We start from the raw sequence: 21,278 nt of genomic DNA, 5'->3' as shown, positions 1-21,278 counted from the left end.
CATGGGCCACAGTTTAAGAATAAGAAGTAAGCCATTTAGAACGGAGACGACGAAACACTTTTTCTTACAGAGAGTGGTGAGTTTGTGGAATTCTCTGCCTCAGAGGGCGGTGGAGGCAGGTTCTCTTGATGCTTTCAAGAGAGAGCTAGATAGGGCTCTTAAAAATAGCAGAGTCAGAGGATATGGGGACAAGGCAGGAATGGGGTACTGATTGGAGATGATCAGCCATGATCAGATTGAATGGCGGTGCTGGCTCGAAGGGCCAAATAGCCTACTCCTGCACCTATTGTCTATATAAACCAGGGCAGGGCCTTCACAATGAATAGTAGTGTCCTGAGGTGTGTTGTAGAGCAGAGACATCTAAGAGCCTATGGACATATAACGTAGTTCCTTAAAAATGGTGTCGGGGCAGATAGGGTAGTGACCAAGACTTTAGCTATGCTGGCCACCGCCAGTCAGGGAATGAGTATAGAAGTTGGGATGTTATATTACAGTTGTAAAAAGGCACTTTTGAGGCTACATCTGGTGTATGGTTTTGGTCACCCTGCTATAGGAAAGATGCCATTAAGATGGAAAGAGTGCAGAGAAGATTTTGAGGATGTTGCCAGGACTTGAGCACCTGAGCTATAGGGAAATGTTGTGCAGGCTAGGACTTTATTCCATGGAGTGCATGAAGACGAGGGGTGATATTATAGAGGAGTATAAAATCGTGTGGTATAGATAGAGTGATAGAGTGTGGTATAGATAGATACAGTCGTTTTTACAGGGTAGGCTGATCAAGTTCCAGAGATCTTGATCTGGTTCTCAGGTGAGAGGGGGATGAAAAGGAAACTAAGGGGCCTTTTTAAACAGAGGGTGTGTGTTTATAGAATAAGCTGCCAGAAGAGGTAGTTGAGGCAATAGACAATAGACAATAGGTGCAGGAGTAGGCCATTCTGCCCTTCGAGCCAGCACCACCATTCAATGTGATCATGGCTGATCATCCCCAATCAGTACCCCGTTCCTGCCTTCTCCCCATATCCTCTGACTCCGCTATTTTTAAGAGCCCTATCTAGCTCTCTCTTGAAAACATCCAGACAACCTGCCTCCACTGAGGCAGAGAATTCCACCGATTCGCCACTCTCTGTGAGAATAAGTGTTTCCTCGTCTCCGTTCTAAATGGCTTACTCCTTATTTTTAAACTGTGGCCCCTGGTTCTGGACTCCCCCAACGTCGGGAACAAGTTTCCTGCCTCTAGCGTGTCCAAGCCCTTAACAATCTTGTATGTTTCAATGAGATTCCATCTCATCCTTCTAAACTCCAGAGTGTACAAGCCCAGCTGCTCCATTCTCTCAGCATATGACAGCCCCGCCATCCCGGGAATCAACCTTGTAAACCTACGCTGCACTCCCTCAATAGCAAGAATGTCCTTCCTCAAATTAGGGGACCAAAACTGCACACAATACTCCAGGTGTGGTCTCACTAGGGCTCTGTACAACTGCAGAAGAACCTCTTTGCTCCTATATTCGATTCCTCTTGTTATAAAGGCCAACATCATGCCATTCGCTTTCTTCACTGCCTGCTGTACCTGCATGCTTACTTTCATAGACTGGTGAACAAGGACCCCCAGATCCTGTTGTACTTCCCCTTTTCCCAACTTGGTGCCATTTAGATAGTAGGTAAGACTAAGACAGAGATGATGTAAAATATTTTCTGACAGTCATTTGACTTTGTCATCCTCTTTCCAGTTTCTCACGCCCACAGATTTGTGTCATCAGCAAACTTTATTAACTTAGTCACATCTATTAGTATGATGTTAGTTAGGGTTAGTATTTAAGGCTTTTAGTTTTTTTTAAGGCTTCCTTTGATTGACCGTATTCTGGAAAATCCATTTCACAATTTAATATTTCATCATTTCAATTTTTTTAATTAGATAAATTGAAATGTTTTTAACAAACTAAGAAATTAAAAAAGTGAAAGACGGCAGCTTCGATCTTTTCTGCATTTTGGTCACAGGAAGTAAAACATCTGAAACTTTTAGCTGTTCAGGGTTAGGTTAGGGTTAACATTATATTAACTGTAAAGTGTACAAGCAACATAGCACAGTTAGGGTTCTCTGTGAAAACTGACCCTATCTCTGTGGATGACATCTCTGTATGGTTCTGTATGATTGGTTAAGAAGGTTCAATGGCTGGGTATTAATGGTGGAGTAGCAAGATGGATTCAACAGTGGCTGAATGGACTGAAAGATGGCAGATGGAGTGGACTGAAAGATGGCAGATGGAGTTTAATGCTGATAAGTGTGAGGTGCTACATCTCGGCAGGACAAATCAAAATAGGACGTACATGGTAAATGGTAGGGAATAATTATTCCCAGAGGGATCTGGGAATAACTGTGCACAGTTCCCTGAAAGTGGAATCTCATGTAGATAGGGTGGTAAAGAAAGCTTTTGGTGTGCTGGCCTTTATAAATCAGAGCATTGAGTATAGAAGTTGGGATGTAATGTTAAAATTGTACAAGGCATTGGTGAGGCCAATTCTGGAGTATGGGGTACAATTTTGGTCGCCTAATTATAGGAAGGATGTCAACAAAATAGAGAGAGTACAGAGGAGATTTACTAGAATGTTGCCTGGGTTTCAGCAACTAAGTTACAGAGAAAGGTTGAACAAGTTAGGGCTTTATTCTTTGGAGCGCAGAAGGTTAAGGGGGGACTTGATAGAGGTCTTTAAAATGATGAGAGGGATAGACAGAGTTGACGTGGATAAGCTTTTCCCACTGAGAGGAGGGAAGATGCAAACAAGGGGACATGACGAGAATTAAGGGACAGAAGTTTAGGGGTAACATGAGGGAGAACTTCTTTACTCAGAGAGTGGTGGCTGTGTGGAATGAGCTTCCAGTGAAGGTGGTGGAGGCAGGTTCGTTTTTATCATTTAAAAATAAATTGGATAGTTATATGGATGAGAAAGGAATGGAGGGTTATGGTCTGAGCGCAGGTATATGGGACTAGGGGAGAATACGTGTTCAGCACGGACTAGTAGGGTCGAGATGGCCTGTTTCCGTGCTGTAATTGTTATATGGTTATATTATATGGTTATGAGGAAGAGGAAGGAGGCCAATAATGGCTATGTGCGAAACGTTGATATTGAGACTGCAGGTGTGGGGAACTAACCCATTGCCGAATATAGCTATTTCTTCAGAGTTGATGTGCTCATATCCTGAACTTCCCCCCTACCCAATAACATAATGGACATAATGGAGCAGTTCAGAATGGCTCACCGTCACCTTCAGAAGGGCCATTAGAGATGGATAATAAATGCTGACCTGTCAGCGACTCCCATGTCCCGTAAATAAAAAAATCCAAATGCAACAATATTCACACTATTCTTACATATTAGGAGCAGGATTAGACCACTTGGCTTTTCGAGCTTGTCTCACCATTGTGTACTGATCACACAAATTCAAAATAGTGTGCCTGCTTTCTCCCCATATCCCTTCAACCATTATTACTAAATCATTTGGCCTCAATTGCCCTTCAGTGGTTCACAATTCCACAGCTTTACCGCTCCTTGCATGAGAAATTTCCCATCAGTTCAGTCACCTACCTTGTGACTGCTAGTTCTGGACATCCCCATTTCTTATGCTAATATTTCACTTCTACATTTCAGTAAATCTGCAACCCACGATTACGTCCGTGATCTTTGTTGTTCCACAATTCCTGGGGGCAAAGGATAACTTACTTCCCAATTATCTTTTAGAATGTAATAAAAATGTTTCTGTTTAGTTGAGGAGTTCGCTCAGTATGTTTAACTGCTTTAACCACTATGACTTTCTGATAGGCAAGCCGATCCTTGTCCAGTTAACACCCAGGGCCGGGTTTACGTATAAGCTAGATAAGTTTAAGCTTAGGGCCTCGAGATCTAGGGGGGCCTCGGCCCGCTCCACCAAGGTGTACAAAACTTTTGACATTGTTGGCGTTGTTACAACGGTGTCGCTGTGCTTGCGATTCTGGAGGCTTTGGTGGTGTGGGGGTGTGGGGGAGGGAGGGGGGGGTTAAAATGCAGGTGAGGTTTATATTAGTTGTGGAGAGGACCTCCTACGCTTTGCCCGCTGACCCTCGCCACTCCACTGCCCTCCAGCCCGCAGCCGTCACCTTACCTGCAGCCTGGACTCAGCACCGGGCCTGTAGTTTCCATGCTGCAGACTGCAACTCCCCTGGGTTTGACTGCGCTGGATCCTAGTGCTATTCCCCTCAACCCTGGTAACCACAGTGGCTGTTCCACTGGGTCTTCCCCATCGCCCGCTCCGCGATGAATCCAATGTGTATTTTTGAACCAACTGTTTAATGACAACATACAGTAGGATCTAAAAGTGTCGGGTAGTCATGGTCCTCTAGTCGTGGGGGGGTGGGATTGGGAGGGGGCCTCACAAGTGAAATAGCTTAGGGCCTTTCTTTATCTAAATCCGGCCCTGTTAACACCCGACAAAGTCCTTCTTACTTTGTCAGTTTGGCCCATTACTCAAGTTTGTCCTGGTGTTTTGGGAAGAAAATGAAAACAAATTAGCGAGTCTACTGATCCCAGGGCACTGTCACTTAGAATAAGATGTGTAGTTCATTGCACAAATGTGAAGGGAGCAGAAAATAAATAGAATCACACAACTTAAAAATGGAGGTATGCTGGCAGCGTTAATCCCCATCACCTCTATCAAGGGTTTCGGCCCGAAACGTTGCCTATTTCCTTCGCTCCATAGATGCTGCTGCACCCGCTGAGTTTCTCCAGCACTTTTGTCTACCCATCATTTGTCAGCGTTTGTTTTGCCACCACCTCTCTTTCAGATTCTCCCTTCTACACTCTGAAGAAGGGTCCCTTTCCCAAACGTAACCTATCCATGTTCTCCAGAGAGGCTGCCCGACCCGCTGAGTTACTCCAGTTTGTTGTAAATCAGCATCAGAGTCCCTTGTGCCTAGTACATTGGCAGAGTAATGACCCTGTCCCACTTAGGAAACCTGATCGGGAACCTCTGGAGACTTTGCGCCCCACTCAAGGTTTCCGTGCGGTTCCCGGAGGTTGCAGGTGGTTGCAGATAGTGGAAGCAGGTAGGGAGACTGACAAAAACCTCCGGGAACCTCACGGAAACCTTGGGTGGGGCGCAAAGTCTCCAGAGGTTTCCCTTCAGGTTTCCTAAGTGGGACAGGGCCATTAAGTTATCACTTTGGTATGCCAAGTGGCTGGTACTTACCGATGATGGGTCTCTGGTTCATTTGCAGCATCCGGAGCCCAGAGCTGTAGCCGACTAAGAGAAGGAATAGTGCTGCCGTCTGAGCCATAGTTAGTGCAATGTTACGCAACTGGCTGTTAGGGAAATGGGAGAGCGATTTGTTTCGGCAGCGGCGATTCCGTTGACTTTCCGCCTGAGTGGGGGGTCGCCGATGATACAGGGGCAGCTGCCGCGACGGGGTGATGATGGGCACAGGCTTTCCTGCAGCTAGTTGTCCCAGATCCTCCAAGCTGAGATACTAGAGCTCAGAGCTTTGCCTCCACCGCCAGTAGCGTCACAGGGGGGTGGCATTGGCCCGCGTCACCGGCCGTGAGTCCAGGCAGGCGGCGCTTCCAACACACACAGCAAAGTTTGTACAGCGACGCCCCAACTCACGCAGGCACAAGTGGAGCTTTGGGGAACAATCAACCAGGTAAGAGACGATGCCTTCCTGGCTTGATGGTCTACGGGGTCAGAGCACAACTGGACGCGGCATTAAGCAGCTGCTTTAAGGCCAGGCCCATCCCCCTCCCTTCCCACGTTCAGCGTCTCTTCGACAAAAAGTTTCAAACTCTCTTGCCTGTTTCACCCGCTGAGTTTCTCCAGCATTTTTGTCTACTTTCGATTTTCCAGCATCTGCAGTTCCTTCTTAAAAACTCAGTTAAGATCTCTCCAGCGTGTTTAAAAATTGTATATATATGATATATATATATATTGTTAGGTATCTCAACCTTTGCTGCATATATTCAGGCACAACAAACCGAGCTCGGATCAATTTCTCTGCCGTAAATATTTCATTATTTTTACTCCACTCAAAGATTTACTGATATGGATTGTAGGTCAATTTTAATCCATTGCATTGTGTACACTAGTGGTCAATTTGTGAAGTGTCTTTACCTCCTTTCAAGTCAAATCGAGGGTTTGCAATCTTCAAAACTGTGGTGATGTACAGGTCTAGTAAAAATCTTTTTACTAGACCTGTATAGACATAGACGCAGACACAAACAAAGTTATACATACATTATACATGGATTTTTACGTAAAAAGATAGTAAAAACAAGGGGGAAAGTCTGCTAAAAAAGACATAAGTTCAAAACACAATTAGAAAAACAGTACTTCATAGTGGAAGAGGTGGTTTGTTAGGGTAGGTTAGAGTTGTGCAGGTTGGCTCAAGAACCTGGTGGTTGCAGGAGAGTAACTGTTCCTGTAACAGTTCCTGAATCTGGTGGTGTGTGACTTCAGGCATTATAAAATCACTAGACTCAGTGGGACCCGTTGGGTCCCAATCACACGGGAGTCCTGCCCCCCAACGCAACCCATTCCCCAACGCAACCCATTCCCCAACGCAATGTTCCACCACTCACCTGTTCCCCCAACGCAATATTCCACCACTCAGGGGAGGGTGTGTGGGGGAGGGGGGGGTGTGTGTGGGGGAGGGGGGATGGGGGAGGGGGGGGGTGTGGGGGAAGGGGAGGGGGGTAGAGGGGGGTGGTGGGAGGGGGAGGGGGTGTGGGGGGGAAGGGAAATCGGGTGTGGGGGAAGGGAAAGGGGGTGTGAGGAGGGGGGTGGGGGAAGGAGGGGGGGGGGGGGAGAGGGGAAGAGGGATGTGTGGGGGGGGGGTTAGGATGCAGCAGATGCAGCTCACACTCTGCTCACCCCGCACCTTCAGCTTTCGGCCTCACGCAGTAGATCCCGGTCCCACTCCGGCTTCACTCAGAGGCTTCCGGTTCAACTCAGCAGATTCTGGCTCATCGTGCTGGTTGCCGCAGAAGCAGCCCGCATGCTGCTCACTCTCCGCAAGCTGCTCCCTGCCCGCACACGCTGCTCAACACACTCCGCTCCTTCAGCTTTTTCTTCTCCTCGCCGCCGTTATTGACAGCGGGTGGCGGAAGGGATGTATTTTACAATTTTTAAACCTTCATAACTTTTGTACTATTTCACCGAAACATATAACTTACCGCAGAGGAGAATGGTGAGTAAGGTGGTGAAAAATTGTAGCGCTATGGGGGGTCGTTTTTGCGCAAAATTAAAAACCATGCAAACCGGGAGAGGACAAAATGAGAGTTTTAGTAATAGTATAGATAAGTGACAGGAGCAGAAATAGGCCATTCGGCCCAATAAGTCTACTCTCCCATTCAATCATGGCTGATCTATCTCTCCCTCCTTACCCCATTCTCCTGCTTTCTCCCCTCATAGCCTCTGACACCCATACTAATCAAGAATCTATCTGTCTCTGCCTTAAATATTTCAACTGACTTTGCCACCATTGCTTTCTCTGGCAAATAATTCCACAGATTCAACAGGCTCTGACTAAAGAAAGTCCTCATCTCCTTCCTAAAAGAATGTCCTTTAATTCTGAGGCTATCACCTCCTGGACTCTCCCACTGGTGGAAATATCCTCTCCACATCCACTCTGATCTGGCCTTTCATTATTTTGTATGTTTAAATGAGGTCCGCCCTCATTCTTCTAAACTTCATCGAGCATAGGCCAAGTGCCATTAAATGCTCATCATATGATAATCTACTCATTCCTAGGATCATTCTTATAGACCTCCTCTGGACCCTCTCCAGAGCCAGCACATCCTTCCTCAGATATGGTGCCCAAAATTGCTCACAATATTCCAAATGCAGCCTTATAGAGCCCCCGCATTACATCCCTGTTTTTTGTAAACAAGCCCTCTCGAAATAAATGTGAGCATGTTGTATGCTTTCTTTACTACCTGTTTGTAGCAATAGTCCAATAGTAGGAGTGAGAAGAGGGGATGGTCCAGAGGGTGGGTGTCCTTGATAGAAGCACCCTCTTGAGTTAATGCATCATTTTGATACTTTTGATAGTGCGATGGGCAGCGCCTGTGATGGACCAGGCTGAGTCCTTCACTCTCTGAAGCCACTAGCATTCTATTACATTAGACCAGTCAGGATACTCTCTATAGTACATCTGTAGAAATGTGTTAAAATATTCTGTGACAAGTTGAATCCCTTTCATTTCGAAGAAAATAGAAGCAATCGCATGCCTTTTTCATGAAAACATCAATAAACTGGGCCCTGGACAAGTCAGCCGAGATGTTCTTGCTCAGGAATATGAAGCTGCCAAGTCTCTCCAGGGCCAACCCAACAATGAAAATATCCAAAGGTCGACACTAAATCCTGGAGTAACTCAGCGGGTCAGACATCATCTCTGCAGAAAATGAATAGGTGACGTTTTGGGTCAAGACCCTTCTTCAGACTGTGAGCCAGTGGAAAGGCGATCAAGAGATATAGATGGTGATATAGATAGATAAAGAACGCATGAATGAAAAATAGGCAAAGAAGTAACAATGATAAAGGAAGCGTCTCTGGAGAAAGTGGATAGTTGACGTTTTGGGTTGGGGTCCGTTTAAACACTGATTGTGGGGGGGGGAGGGACGTGAAGAAAGAATAGACCAGAATATTTCAGGGCTGGCAACAGATGACATCAGGCAGGGTGGTTCTGATAGCCCGATTGTTGTCTGGGGGGCGGTATGATCTCAAGAGGGGTACATTGTGAATTGTCGAACAGGTTAATGGACTTAGAAACAGAGAAAAATAGGTGCAGGAGTAGGCCATTCAGCCCCTTCAAGCCAGCACCACCATTCAATATGATCATAGCTGATCATCTAAAATCAGTAGCCCGTTCCTACTTTTCCCCCCCATATCCCTTGATTCCTTTAGCCCTAAGAGCGATATCTTACTCTCTCTTGAAAACATCCTGTGAATTGGCCTCCACTGCCTTCTGTGGCAGAGAATTCCACAGATTCACAACTCTCTGGCTGAAAAAGTTTTTTGTCATCTCAGTCCTAAATGGCCTCCAACTTATTCCTAAACTGTGACCTTTTGGAGGGAGGGGGAAGGGGATGTTTGTATAGTTAAGGACATTATAGAATTCAATATGTAACTGTAATTTTTAACATTTTTTAAAAAACATTTTTAATATTTAATATAATCTTTAAACATCTCCTTCACCATTTTGCCTTAATAGATATGTATATAGCGCCGCAGAATTGTGCACCTATCCCCCCCTCCCCCTTTGTTTTTGTTTTCTGTTTCTTGTTTTTTGTACTAAATTATATGTATGCACTGAGTACGAGCTGCTTTTAATCTCATTGTACATGTATAGTGACAATAAATGGCATATCTATATCTCTATATATCTATATTATATAATAGAATTATATATAATGGAAATATAGAGTTCTAAATTATAGAATTCAAGCCCCCCCCCCTCCTCTCTGAACACCCACCAGACATCGCCTCAGCCTCCATGTACTCACCTGCCCTCCTCCGACCCCAACCGCCACCCTTATTGTGTCTTCACCATCCCCCCTGACCTCCCCCTTTCTGATACGGAACGGTCTGTCCTCAGCAGGGACTCACCTTTGTTCCCCTCCGTCCCCACCTCAACGAGTTCTGGGTCCGCCACGATGTGGAGCTTCTCTTCCATCGCCTCCGCCTCCGCATCTTGTTCTATGGGAAGGAGTCCTCACCACCCAGTGATGACCCCATCTCCTGTCTTCACTGGTCCCCCTTCTCTTGGACTCCCCCGGATGGCCCTCTATCCCCTTTAGACGTTTTTATTTTCAACTGTTGGTGGGACACCAACCGCCTCAACTTTTCCACTCCCCTTACCTACTCTAACCCCCCCCGCCCCCCCTCCCCGAACGTACAGCCCTCGTTTACTCTACAGCGACACCGACATGATAATCAAACCCACTTTTATGGGAGGTGCCGTGGTGATCTGGCACACTGCCCTCTACTGGGCTGAGGCCAGACAACAACTCACAGACACCTCCTCCTACTTATCCTTCGAACATGATCCCACAGACGAGCACTTCACACACCATTTCTGACTTCATTACTTCCGGCCGTCTGAACTCCAAACCTTCCCTATTGTTCCCCAGCCCAGCACGGCCCGATTTTATCTTCTCCCCAAAATCCACAAACAGAACTGTCCTGGCAGACCCATTGTTTCTGCTTGTCCATGTCCCACTGAACTAAATTCCACATACCTCGACTCCATCCTATTTCCCCCCCCCCCGGTCCAATCTCTCCCTACCTATGTCCAAGACACCTCACACACCCGTCGTCTCTTCAATGACTTCCGTTTTCCAGGCCCCCACTACCTTTCATTGCAAAAGGATTTGAGTATAGGAGCAGGGAGGTTCTACTGCAGTTGTACAGGGTCTTGGTGAGACCACACCTGGAGTATTGGCGTACAGTTTTGGTCTCCAAATCTGAGGAAGGACATTATTGCCATAGAGGGAGTGCAGAGAAGGTTCACCAGACTGATTCCTGGGATGTCAGGACTGTCTTATGAAGAAAGACTGGATAGACTTGGTTTATACTCTCTAGAATTTTAGGAGATTGAGAGGGGATCTTATAGAAACTTACAAAATTCTTAAGGGGTTGGACATGCTAGATGCAGGAAGATTGCTCCCGATGTTGGGGAAGTCCAGGACAAGGAGTCACAGCGTAAGGATAAGGGGGAAATCCTTTAAAACCGAGATGAGAAGAACTTTTTTCACACAGAGAGTGGTGAATCTCTGGAACTCTCTGCCACAGAGGGAAGTTGAGGCCAGTTCATTGGCTATATTTAAGAGGGAGTTAGATGTGGCCCTTGTGGCTAAGGGGATCAGGGGGTATGGAGAGAAGGCAGGTACGGGATACTGAGTTGGATGATCAGCCATGATCATATTGAATGGCGGTGCAGGCTCGAAGGGCCGAATGGCCTACTCCTGCACCTAATTTCTATGTTTCTATGTCTAATCCAAGTCTGCCTATTACTCAGTCCATCAAGTCGTTGGAACCTCATCAATCTTTTATCCGTTCTTTTCAATCCAAAAGCATCTTTCCTATAGTTGGGTGACCAAAACTAAACACAATATTCCAAACATGGCCTTGTGTTGTACAACTACAAGTGCACCATCACGTCTCAACTTTTATACTCAATGCCCGTACTAATGAAAAGTAGGAAGGAGACTGAGTATTTATCTTCTTCACCACCCTACCCACCTTAGTCATCACTTACAAGGAATCATGTACTTGGAGTAATTATATGTTGGAAAGAACTGCAGATGCTGGTTTATACCAAGGATGGACACAAAATACTGGAGTAACTCAGCGGATCAGGCAGCAACTGTGTTCCTCTGTTCTACAACACCACCAGCATCATTCTGTTCACTGTGACTTCCCAAACACGACACCTCACACTTATCTAAACACAAATTTATTTGCCATTTCGTTTCCACTTCCCAGCTGATCCCACTGCAATACTTGATCGCCTTCTTCTATGTCTACGATACCATGTATTTTAAAGTCGTTTGCAAACTTATGTCATGTATATTCTCATCCAAATTGTTGATATAGACGACAAACAACAATGGACTTAGCACTGACCCCTGCAGCATTCCAGGGGCCTCTATGCTGACAAACAACCTTCCACCTTCACCCTTTCAATTTTACCATCAAGCCAATTATTTATCCAATTAAGAAGGGTTTCGGCCCGAAACGTTGCCTATTTCCTTCGCTCCATAGATGCTGCTGCACCCGCTGAGTCGAAGGGCCGAATGGCCTACTCCTGCACATAATTTCTATGTTTCTACTACCTCATCTTTACGTTGGATGTTCAGTCACTCCACACCTCAATCCCCCACCAGGAAGGTCTTAAGGCCGTCCATTTCTTCCACAATCGCAGAACCAGCCAAACTCCGTCTACTAACACTCTCCTCCATCTGGCAGAGCTGGTCCTTACCGTTAACAACTTGTCCTTCGACTATTCCCACTTCCTGCAGATGCAAGACATAGCTATGGGCACTCGCATGGGCCCCAGCTTTGCCTGCCTCTTTGTAGGGTACGTCGAACAATCCCTGTTCCAGACGTACACTTGCACAAACTCTACCTCCGCCTCATTAATGACTGCATCGGTGCAACCTCCTGCACCCATGCAGAACTCACTGGCTTCATCAACTTCAAGACTTATTTCCATCCTGCACTCAAATTCACGCGGTCCATCTCCGACATCTCCTTAGCTTTTTTAGATCTCACTGTCTCCATCACAGGAGACAGACTATCGACTGACATCTATTACAAACCCACTGACTCCCATAACTATCTAGACTACACTTCTTCCAGCCTTGCCTCCTGTAAATACTCTAATCCCGACTCCCATTTCCTCCGTCTATGCCGCATCTGCGCCCAGGATGAGGTGTTCCATACCAGGTCATCGGAGATGTCCTCATTCTTTAGGGAACGGGGGTTCCCCACGTCCATTATAGATGAGGCTCTCACAAGTGTCTGCTCGATGGTCTCGTGGGTGTGCAGGAGTCCACCTCGAGAACACCAGATGCAGTGGATGTGGTTAGAGGAGGTACATGTGAACCTCTGTCTCATCTAGATGGATTGTTGGGGTCCCTGGATGGAGGTGAGGAGGAGGTATAAGGGTAGGCGTTGGATCTCCTGCGGTTGCAGGGGAAAGTGCCTGGGGAGGGTGTGGTTTGGGCTGGAAGGGATGAGCAAACGCAAGGGGTTGCAAAAGCTTTGTGGAAGGTGGAAAGGAATGGAGATGGAGTGTTTGATGCAGAAGCTGGTAGGGTGAAAGGTGAGGACCAGGGGCACTCTGTCCTTGTCGCCTCTGGGGGGAGGGGAAGAGAGAGCAGGACTACAGGACACGCAGGAGATTTATGTGAGGGAGCCATCTATGACAGAAGGGGGGAACCCACGTTCCCTAATGAACTAGGTCCTCTTGGGTGTCCTAGGATGGAAAAGCTCATATTGGAAGCAGATACAGTGGAGACGGAGGGATTGTGAGTAGGGGATAGTAGTAGGGGAAGCAAGGTGAGAAGAACTGTAGTCCCAGATAACCATGGGAGTCCGTATGTTTGTAGGAGACGTCCGACGGCGGCCATAGTGGCGCAGCGGTTACAGTGCTTGTAGAACCTGAGATCCTGGTTCGATCCCAACTACGGGCACTGTCTGTAAAGAGTTTGTACGTTCTCATGTGGATTTTCCCCAAAATCTTCGGTTTCTTCCCACACCTCAAAGACGTACAGGTGTGCAGGTTAATGGCTTGGTGTATGTGTAAATTGTCCCTCGTGTGTGTAGGATAGTGCTAATGTGCGGGGATCGTTGCTCGGCGTGGCTTGTTTCCTAAACTAAACTAAACATCAGTCGGTAATCTTTCTCCTGTGATTTAAACAGAGAGATCAAAAAAGGGGAGAGAGATTTTCAAATTTTCATTTTTTTGTGCTCTCCTGACTTGCTCTTTCTGAAGTCAATAATTTGTTGTTGAATGGTGAGATTTAAAAAAAAATAGAGGAAGGAACTCTGACCTGAAACATAACTCTTTTTATTTCCACAGATGTTGCCTGACTGGTTCAGTCCAGTATTTTCTGTTTTTAGACAATAGACAATAGGGTGCAGGAGTAGGCCATTTGGCCCTTTGAGCCAGCACCACCATTCAATGTGATCATGGCTGATCATCCCCAATCAGTACCCCGTCCCTGCCTTTTCCCCATATCCCCTGATTCCACTATCTTTAAGAGCCCTATTTAGCTCTCTCTTGAAAGCATCCAGTGAACCTGCCTCCACCGCCCTCTGAGGCAGAGAATTCCACAGACTCACCACTCTCTGTGAGAAAACGTCTCTGTCTCCATTCTAAATGGCTTACTCCTTATTCTTAAACTGTGGCCCCCTGGTTCTCGACTCCCTCAACATCGGGAACATGTTTCCTGCCTCTAGTGTGTCCAAGCCCTTAACAAACATATGATTCAATGAGATCCCTCTCATCCTTCTAAACTCCAGAGTGTGCTAGCCCAGCTGCTCCATTCTCTCAGCATATGACAGTCCCGCCATCCCGGGAATTAACCTTGTAAACCTATGCTGCACTCCCTCAATAGCAAGAATGTACTTCCTCAAATTAGGGGACCAAAACTGCACACAATACTCCAGGTGTGGTCTCACTAGGGCTCTGTACAATTGCAGAAGGACCTCTTTGCTCCTATATTCGATTCCTCTTGTTATAAAGGCCAACATGCCATTCGCTTTCTTCACTGCCTGCTGTACCTGCATGCTTACTTTCATAGACTGATGTACAAGGATCCCCAGATCGCGTTGTACTTCTCCTTTTCCCAACTTGATGCCATTTAGATAGTGATCTGCCTTCCTGTTTTTGCTACCAAAGTGGATAACCTCACATTTATCCGCATTAAACTACATCTGCCATGCATCTGCCCACTCCCCGAACCTGTCCAAGTTACCCTGCATTCTCATAGCATTGAACACAAGAAAGTGTTTTTCATTCACCCATTACTTGATAGTGATGTGTTTATTCCTGTACCTGTGTGCATGGTACTACAATTGAAAGTATGTGGCTAAAATGTTGTTGACAGGGTAACACAGCGGGCAGATCTTTACCGATGTATTACCTTGAAAGATGCTGCATTATTTTCTTTAGTTCTATCAACTAAATGTGATCAACAAAGAACATTCCACCTTCAAGGAGTAGAATTGGAGACAAATTCTTCTCCTTTAAAGCTTTTACATTTCCAGAGGAACCTCCCTCTTGTGACTTCCTTGACAACTTACTTGGTATTTATTGTCAAGGGTAAGATTTAATGCCTCCCTTGTCCGTGATTGTTCTTTTAAAGTGTTTTAAACACATCTGTTTGTTAATATACCTTTTAAGCAAGTATCGTCTGACAAATTGAAAATAACATTTGCTGAAAATCTGAAATTGTAAAAATGCTAGCAACACCAAGCAATTTTTGTTGCATGTATAAATAAAGAAATATATGATGTCTGGAAAAGTTAGGGAACCAGTTCTAAGGTGCAGGTGAGGTGATGGGGTGGGAGAAGAGGACGGAACTAAATGGGTCTGTAATGGGATAGTAGAAACAAGGAACTGCAGATGCTCCCTTATACAAGACACAAAGTACTGGAGTAACAGCAAATCAAGCAGCATCTCTGGTGAACATGGATTGCTGATGTTTCGGCTCAGAATCCCACTGCAGACTGTTTATTGGGGAGGAAAGCTGGAAGAGAGGAAGGGCTGGATAACGCTTCGAGGGAATAGGCCAACACAGTTGAGGGGAGGGTTTTTTGATTGGCAAATGGCTGATAAAGGCCGGAGATGAAAGGACAGGAATAAGATAAGCGGATTGAAGGGTTGTGAATTGTGAAGCTAGAGGTGGAAGGGGAGGGGGAGAAATAGGTGCGTCCAGGTGGGGCACAGGGATGAGGTGGAGGAGGGGGTAAGAATGGGGGAAGAAGTGAGAGGGGGAGGGTTATGCCATTTCCTAAAATTGGAGAATTCATTGTTCATACCATTGGGTTGCAAGACATGAGCTAAAAATGAATATGAAACATTGAAGTAATCCAGATAACTGTGGGAAATGAAAAAAAAATGATTGAAATGGTCATTGTCAGTGTACAGTACAGAGACAACGAAATGCATTTTTAGCATCTCCCTTGAAGGGAGACACAGGGCGTTGCGGTGTGCCCGCGCCTGCCGCCGTAACATTCCATTACAGGCAAAGGTGGGTGAAGTGTCTTGCCCAAGGACACAACGACAGTATGCACTCCAAGCAGGATTTGAACCGGCTACCTTCCGGTCGCCAGCCGAACTCTTAGCCCATTGTGCTATCTGTCGTTTGTAAAATACGTCAGTTAATAGTCTGTCCCTTGCGATGGAGACAGATCAAGAAAGAGAAGAGAGGTGACAGAGATAGGTCAAGTGAATGTGAGGGCCATTTGTATTGAATTTTGGAAGTTAGCAGTAAAGCTAATTAAATCAATTTTGGCATAGATGCAGGACGCAGCCCTGATATAGTCATAGAAGTAGCAGAGGAAGAGTTGGGGGATGGTGACAATATATGTTTGGAACAAGGGCTGTTCAACTATTCTGAGCGTAATTGATAAAAAGAATGATGAAGTAGGCAAAAGTGGCTGATAACAGCACCACAAGGATATAAAAGATGGGACTTTGGATGTAATATTAAATCCGCTGGATCAAACATGAAGATTGTCCCTAGAGTTAAGGTTCAATTATTTTTGGAACATTTTTATAGATGGACAAGAACGTGGAAATTAGAGTATGGTCAGGTTGAAAAAGGGAACTGGAAAAATAGCTTCACATCCAAATGAGAAGAAGGATACTGCAGATCAAAGAAGCTATGGGTGCCGTAGTATAGGTATGTTACAAAACCTACCTGAATCGTCATTGGGAATCTGCCCACAGCCATGTGCGCGATTTTGGTGCTGTTTGGAGGGGGCGGGTTTAAAACGCGATTTTTACTAGGCTGTTCTAATCGCAGATGTTCAGCCTAGTAAATCATTAACGAAAAATCGCTGCAAGACCCGGTCGCAAAAGGTATTATTAGTTTTATAGGCCTCGAATAATAGTTATAATAATTTTAAAATGACTATCTCACTCCGCAACCTCTCGCAGCCCCAGGGTTTTATAAAGCAAACAATTAAAGGTATGTACCTTATTTTTTCATTAAATGGGGCATATATATAACCCTGTAATTAAAGTTATCTATAGCGAGTAGTTCATTTTGGGCTTTTTATATCCCGCAGTATTTTTCTCGGCATTTGAGGGCACAAATCCAGCGCGACGTCAACGTTCTAAACCAGCGCGTTCACATGAACCCACTAGAAAGCCGATTTAAATGGGCATTTATTTACAGCAATTGAACACTAAATTCCTTCCATTTGGCCTATAAATTAATGTAAATTAGATATAAAAATCATGTTATATTGTGAATTATTTGTGAATAATCTTTGGACACTTAGGCTATTTAAAAATGTTAATCTTTCCTTAAGAAATGTGCTTTTGACTGTCCAAGATCACAGCTTTTTTGTAATGTCCATTGAAAATCAATAGGGAACAAGATGCTAATTTCCGAGTATGAAAATGGCCATAACTTTTTTAATACTTGAGATATGAAAGTGAATTTGGTGTCAAATTAAACTTATTGTTATGCTTTATCTGATGGGATAAATTGCAGACTTGATTTTTTAAATCTCAAAATTTTGTAACATTGCTACGTAGTACAGGTTGAACCGCGATTTTCTGGTGGTTCCCGAGCCTTTTTGCATTATTTGTTTTTTCTGGACCAAAGAGGTCACGTTATAATGGAACAACTATACACCCCTGGCCCGCTAATGTCCACCCCACCCCCCCCCCCCCCCGTGTCTCTAAATGGAGTGGCAGAAACTTCAATAACATAAATATATAATGTAAACTCAATGTGAATGGATGAGCTGCCGACCCATTCCCGGCTTGCACCATCTCCCCGGCTGTTTAGCCCTCCGGCGTCTGCCCACGCTCCCGACTCGCAAGGATCCCTACTTCACCCACTGCCCCCCCACCGGACCTCCTCCATCCCCAGGGTCGCCGACATACTCCACCTTGGGAGCGACGGCAGGTGAGAGGGGAGGGAGCCACACAGTGTGATCGAGTGCATCCTGTCGGTGGGGCCACGCTGAAAAAAGTGCGTCTTGTCGGGGGCTGCAGTGTGAGTCGCAACAACAGGCGTGTGAGCCGGTGAAGTGGGGAACGCTGGTGCAGACCAGCGGCACCGGCCCCGAGATTTAAAGTGAAACGACACAAAATGCTGGAGTGACCTAGCTGACTGAATCGGTCTGAGGAAGTGCACCTATCCATGTTCTCCAGAGACCCTGACCCACTGAATTGCTCCTTTCGGTGGGCGAAGAAGGGCTCATTGATGCACATTGCGAGTTGGGAGTGGGGTTGGAAGCGAAAGTGCTCGCCACTGTAATGTCGTCTGTGGCTGCTCAGGAAATTTCAACTGAGCTCTCATAATGTTGTCCGGATTATAGGGGCAATAGGGGGTTGCCGGAAAATCAGTGTGCAACCTATATGTTACTCACATTTGCGGAGAACTAAACCACGAGATCTTGCTTACAATATATTTTAATAATGTCAGGGTGGCAATGAAGCTGTTATTGAATACAATTAGTAAGTTATTTAAAATAAGGAAGGCAGTGTTATATTGAAAAGCCAAAAAGAAAAGTGAAGACGAAAAATCATGATGGTACACCTGGAAGATATGAGATTCCTTCTAGCAGGCAAACCAGACCATTTCCAAAAGATGTGGTCTCCATTTATCGACTTACTACAAGTATAAGGTGCAACAGAATTCTGAAAATAAATGGTTTCAGGACCTGGTGAGGGGGGAGGAAAAATACGAAGTTGGTATATCCCTTTTATCTCTTTTTTTTACTTTTAATATATCTTCTGTTTTATTTTTCTCTTTTTCTTTTTCTATGCCTTACTTCTTAACTTTTTTTTGAACTTTTTGTGTCTAAGGGTCTTTTTTTGATCACTCTTTCACGCATCCACTATCCTAACTCACTTTCTTAACTTTTCTTCTTTTTAAAGTTTAAAAAATATGAAGTGGTACAGGAAATGTATTATGTTATTTTTGACTTATATTATTGTAACGTACATTACCTCCGTGCGGTTCCCGGAGGTTGCAGGTGGTTGCCGGAGGTTGCAGGTAGTGGAAGCGGGTAGGGAGAATGACAAAAACCTCCGGGAACCTCCAGAAACAGCACGGAAACCTAGTGGGTGGGGCGCAAAGTCTCTAGAGGTTTCCGTTCAGGTTTCCTAAGTGGGACAGGGGCATTACTAACTTGTTTTGATAACCTATGGTAGGATCAGAGAGGAATATTCCACATTTCATCTTCAATTCCTCTTTTTTTTATGTCCTTTCACCTTGAATTCACATGGCTCTTGGGTGAGTGAAATATGTAGAAAAATGCAACATTCAAAGTCTTAGGGACTAAATTTATTTTGTTTTATGGCTGCTGTATATTTATTCTTGACTAATCATTGGCAAACTACCAATGCTTGCCCATTGGCCTTCGTGTCCTTAGTTTTTTCTTGCAGATGTAAATATAGACTTTTAAAGTCAGATTTCAGCATTATCTAATCATAATGCCAGGAACTTGTTTTGCCATTTACAATTTCTAATCTTTAATGTTTAATGAAAGGCAATGTTCCCATGAATTCTAACTGTATTTCTAATGAGTCTCAGCACTGGTAGTTTATGTTCTTAAAACTATTGTCTGTGTCCTAATTTGAGGAAGGACATTCTTGCTATTGAGGGATTGCAGCGTAGGTTTACAAGGTTAATTCCCGGGATGGCGGGACTGTCATATGCTGAGAGAATGAAGCAGCTGGGCTTGTACACTCTGGCGTTTAGAAGGATGAGAGGGCATCTCATTGAAACATATAAGATTGTTAAGGGCTTGGACACGCTAGAGGCAGGAAACATGTTCCTGATGTTGGGGCAGTCCAGAACCAGGGGCCACAGTTTAATAAGGAAACACATTTTCTCACAGAGAGTGGCGAGTCTGTGGAATTCACTGCCTCGGAGGGCAGTGGAGGCGGGTTCTCTGGATGCTTTCAAGGGAGAGCTAGATAGGGCTCTTAAAAATAGCGGAGTCAGGGGATATGGGGAGAAGGCAGGAACGGGGTACTGATTGGGGATGATCAGCCATGATCACATTGAATGGTGGTGCTAGCTCAAAGGGCGAATGGCCTACTCTGTATCTATTGTCTATTGTCTATTGTCTATTGTGTCCTGACCTCATTAATTGCTATCCACCTGCCATCTCCAGTGAAACATATCTGACGACAATTGTAGATCAGGAAATTACCTGCACATATATTATGAAATAATGATGGAAGATGAAATGGTTCATAAATGTTTCATGAAATCTTCCATGGTCCCAAAATAGCAGATCCTTCTACAGATGTACTAATGTAGCTTCCACTTGAATTATCCACACACCTGAATATCTGTTATCTGCTTGTTCTTTATAGGATGCCAACTTCTTTAAAGCTTTTCAACATGTGTGTTCTGATGATCACGGGGAGCTTGTACCACCCTCGTCTCCTCAGTGATGAAGTGGAGAGTGAGGAGGTCCAGGACAGGATCAAGGAGCACGAGTACCGGTACAAACTGGAGATAGAACGGCTCCAGAGAGAAATGGAGGAAAAAAGTAACCGTGATGGTAATATAAGGAATACATTTGCTAAAAAGGAAGATTCAGTAACATGGAATTGGAACACTTATATTATTCTCCTGCTGGTCACAATTCAGTTATTGGGATTCTGGATAGGCGACACTTTGCCACATATTCCCCAGGACTATAATAGTGAGGAAGAAGAGGAAGAAGAAAAGGAAAATGAATTTCCTCGAAGAATTTACGGCAACATTTTGAATATTCCTGATCAAAGTGTGTTGGATCAGTTCTACAACATTTGCATCCAGAATGCGAGCCAAGAGCCAAATCAGACCTGTGAATTTGTAGAAAGCTTTGTGGACAATCTTTTGGAGGCCAGTAGGAATCTCTGTCAGTGGAACTCTGAGCTGATCCTTGAAGACTGTGTGGGTATTGGGAGTCAGTTTGAAAAATGGGGCTGTAAGACACCAGCTATATATGATATTTTGGTTCCAATTTTTCTCCAGGATGGATATTGTTTTAAACCAGAGATTTGTTCCTGTGACATCCCACCTGAAAAACAGAATTATGGCAGGATTCTCATGGTTACACCACACAATGCTGACTTGGGCTGCCAATGTAAAACCACAGAACTTGAAGGGGATATTCTGTGCCTTATTCACAGCAAGAGATTTGAACCTGATGTTCGTGCCAATTGCCTTGCTTCTATCATGTGTTCCGATTGGTATTTGGATTATAAGAAGGTAGTAAAATGGTTCAGGGATTTATTAGCCAAATCTTGGAACAAAATTCGCCATAAGTACGATTTTGAACTTACCTTTTGCAATATTACAGGTTGCTGTGGGTTAAAAGTCCATTATCAGTCTGGACGAACCATTTGCATAAAAGTCTTTCCTGCTGTGAGGCTGAAGAATTCAGATGTCCATCTTGTACCCAGTTTTTCCGATTGCTCCATGAATAGTACAGCATCCACTACTTACTGGAACATTACCTGTGCAGTCTGTGAGCACAGGTTTCTGCAAATCATGGCCAA

General features: G+C 44.9%; 2 protein-coding genes across 2 annotated transcripts in view; one reads left to right on the top strand and one right to left on the bottom strand.

Moving 5' to 3' along the window:
* LOC129713166 (gamma-glutamyl hydrolase) overlaps nt 1-5,532 on the bottom strand; it is a 31,274-nt gene extending 25,742 nt beyond the window's left edge. The window contains exon 1 of the mRNA XM_055662005.1: nt 5,219-5,532. Coding sequence (XP_055517980.1) covers nt 5,219-5,306 — 88 coding nt within the window. The 5' untranslated portion in view covers nt 5,307-5,532. The remainder of the gene's footprint in view (nt 1-5,218) is intronic.
* Nucleotides 5,530-21,278, top strand: part of LOC129713161 (inositol 1,4,5-trisphosphate receptor-interacting protein-like) — a 16,417-nt gene continuing 668 nt past the window's right edge. Inside the window, exons 1-2 of the mRNA XM_055661999.1 lie at nt 5,530-5,669; nt 20,103-21,278. The exon at nt 20,103-21,278 is cut by the window's right edge and continues 668 nt beyond it. Of these exons, the coding sequence (XP_055517974.1) occupies nt 20,104-21,278 (1,175 nt within the window). The 5' untranslated portion in view covers nt 5,530-5,669; nt 20,103. The remainder of the gene's footprint in view (nt 5,670-20,102) is intronic.

This window comes from Leucoraja erinacea, chromosome 35 (assembly GCF_028641065.1).
Source record: "Leucoraja erinacea ecotype New England chromosome 35, Leri_hhj_1, whole genome shotgun sequence".
In the NCBI taxonomy this organism is placed as follows: domain Eukaryota; kingdom Metazoa; phylum Chordata; class Chondrichthyes; order Rajiformes; family Rajidae; genus Leucoraja; species Leucoraja erinaceus.
Note: the sequence above shows the minus strand (reverse complement) of the source record. Positions and strands in the feature narration are given on the sequence as shown.